Consider the following 2,649-nt stretch of genomic DNA (forward strand, 5'->3'; position numbering starts at 1 on the left):
GTCACAGATAGACAGGGTAGTTAAGAAGGCATTTAGCACACTTTCCTTCATTGCTCAGACCATTGAGTAGAGGAGTTAGGATGTTACTTGAGGTTGCACAGGATATTGGTGAGGCCTCTTCTGGTTGTCCTATAGGAAGGATATTATTAAACTGGAGAGGATTCAGAAAACATTTACCAGGATGTTGCCAGGAATGGATGGTTTGAGTTATAAAAATAGGCTGGGACATGTTTCACAGGAGGGTGAGGTTGAGGGGTGACCTTACTGAGATTTATAAGGTCATGAGGGGCACAGATAAGGTGAATAGCAAATGACTTTTCCCTAGGGTAGGGGAGTTCAAAACTACAGGGCATATATTTAAGATGAGAGGAGAAAAATGTTTAAAAAGACATGGGAGACACCATCTTTTATATAGAGTAGTTTGTTTGTAGAGTGAGCTGTCGGAGGAAGTGATGGATCCAGGTTCTGTCAAAATGTTTAAAAGGCATTTAGATATGTACATGAATAGGAAAGGTTTGGAGGAACATTGACCAAATGCAGGCAGGTGGGAATAGTTTAGTTTGGGAACATGGTCGGTGTGCAATAGTTAGACCAAAAGGTCTGTTTCCATGCTTTGTGACTCTATGACCTTTTGGAGTAAGTGGGACTTGAACCCAGATCTCCTAGGTCGGAGGTAGATTACTACCACTGCACCACAAGAGCCCTTACAATTATTCTGAGACATTGTTTGACTGCTGAATCCACCTTGATTTCTTTCCTGAGTGAAAATGCCTTCTTCATCAGGCCATGTGTGTTTCCTAAAATGAGCCCAATACATGAATGGTGAAGTATTCATTTGTTTGTGACTTGTAAAAGTGCACTGTTCTCTTTGACTTTGAGGTGTGTTGTGTGTGTGTATATGTGTGAATGTGTCTGTGTGAGTGTGTGTATATGTGTGCATGTGTGTGTGTATATGTGAGTGTGCCTGTGTGTGTGTATATGTGTGTATGTGTGTGTGTGTTGTGTGTGTCTGTGTGAGTGTGTGTATACGTGTGTATGTTTGTGTGTGTGTGTGTGACTCACACACTCCATCTTCCCTCCGTCCCTCAGCCCCAATATCAGAGGCATACTTCACAAACCAGCAACCTGCAGAGCTATTAAATCACAACGGAAAGGGGAATATCGATCAATCGGTTCTGGATGAATGGTCACTGCTGAACCTATATGTAAATATGGCAGGCCTCACATCTCCAGTCCTTCGTCTTTGGAGAATTAATTGGCATCATTTCCACACTTCTGGACAGTATGATTTGTTACATGGATAAGCGTAGGTTTGTTCAGCATACAGATTGCTGTCTTCGTGAACAAAGGGAAAAGGTATCAGTCACACCGTACAGACACTGCTGTTATACAAACCACAACAGTTATGTAAAAATGTTAGACTCTGGTTGACACTTGACCATTCTCCAGTAAATGTAATCGTTCCATTCACATTGGGTACCACGCTGTGGAAACAAAGGGAGGGGTTAGTCTGATGGACAATGACGTAGCAACAACATTAACAACTCAGGACAAAGTCCAAGCTCCTTACATAACAGGCAAGACCTTATCCTTAAGGCAATGATCATGCTCAGGGGGATAGAGTGAAACTATTGATTGCCCCCATTTCTACTGCACTCAGGGCTGCTTTCTGTTGTACGATCGCTTTGAGGTTTACACCAGCTTCCTTTGGCACAGATTTGCCAGCATTACAGGAAAGCTGCTGTGAAACTGGTAAAAGGTTCAGGAAAGGTTTTACAAAGATGTTGCCAGGGTTGCAGGGCTTGAACTGCAGGGAGAGACTGAATAGGCTGGGGCTGTTTTCCCTGGAGCGTTGGAAGCTGAGGGGTGACCCTCACACAGAATCATGAGGGGCACGGATGGGGTGATCAGCCATGGTGGGGGAGTCCAGAACTAGAGGGCATAGGTTTAGGGTGAGAGGGGAAAGATATAAAAGAGACCTAAGGGGCAACTTTTTCACGCAGAGGGTGGAACGGGTATGGAATGAGCTGCCAGAGGAAGTGGTGGAGTCTGGTACAATTGCAACATTTAAAAGGCATCCGAGTAGGAAAGGTTTAGAGGGATATGGGCCAAGTGCTGGCACATGGTCAGATTGGGATGTCTGGTTAGCATGAACGAGTTGGACCAAAGGGTCTGTTTCTGTCCAGCACAGAACTTTATGACTCCATTTCTTGAGGCAGAGATCCACCAGATTTGCTATATTTTAAAACTAGCTGTCCCAGGGGCTGCGACAAGCTGTGGATCCTTGCAATCGCCTGTGATGATTGGCTGCCAGGTCCCACACAGACAGGCAAAAGTGAGGACTGCAGATGCTGGAAATCAGAGTCTCGATTAGAATGGGGCTGGAAAAGCACAGCAGGTCAGGCAGCATCCGAGGAGCAGGAAAATCGACGTTTCGGGCAAAAACCCTTCATCAGGAATTAGGCTGGGAGCCTCCAGAGTGGAGAGATAAATGTGAGGGGGGTTGGGGGCAAGATAGCTGAGAATGCAATAGGTGGTTGGAGGTGTGGGTAAAGGTGAGAGGTCGGAGGGGAGGTTGGAGCAGATCGGTGGGAAGGAAGATGAACAGATAGGACAGGTTCTGAGGGCGGTGCTCAGCTGGATGGTCAG

The 2,649-nt window shown here is 45.7% G+C and overlaps 1 protein-coding gene across 1 annotated transcript in view; it reads right to left on the minus strand.

The window, feature by feature from the left end:
* Nucleotides 1-999: 999 nt before the first annotated feature.
* The window catches only part of slc28a1 (solute carrier family 28 member 1), a 100,319-nt gene continuing 98,669 nt past the window's right edge, over nucleotides 1,000-2,649 (minus strand). The window contains exon 18 of the mRNA XM_043680125.1: nucleotides 1,000-1,484. Within this exon, the coding sequence (XP_043536060.1) occupies nucleotides 1,364-1,484 (121 nt within the window). The 3' untranslated portion in view covers nucleotides 1,000-1,363. The remainder of the gene's footprint in view (nucleotides 1,485-2,649) is intronic.

The sequence above is a fragment of the Chiloscyllium plagiosum genome, chromosome 40 (assembly GCF_004010195.1).
Source record: "Chiloscyllium plagiosum isolate BGI_BamShark_2017 chromosome 40, ASM401019v2, whole genome shotgun sequence".
Classification (NCBI taxonomy): domain Eukaryota; kingdom Metazoa; phylum Chordata; class Chondrichthyes; order Orectolobiformes; family Hemiscylliidae; genus Chiloscyllium; species Chiloscyllium plagiosum.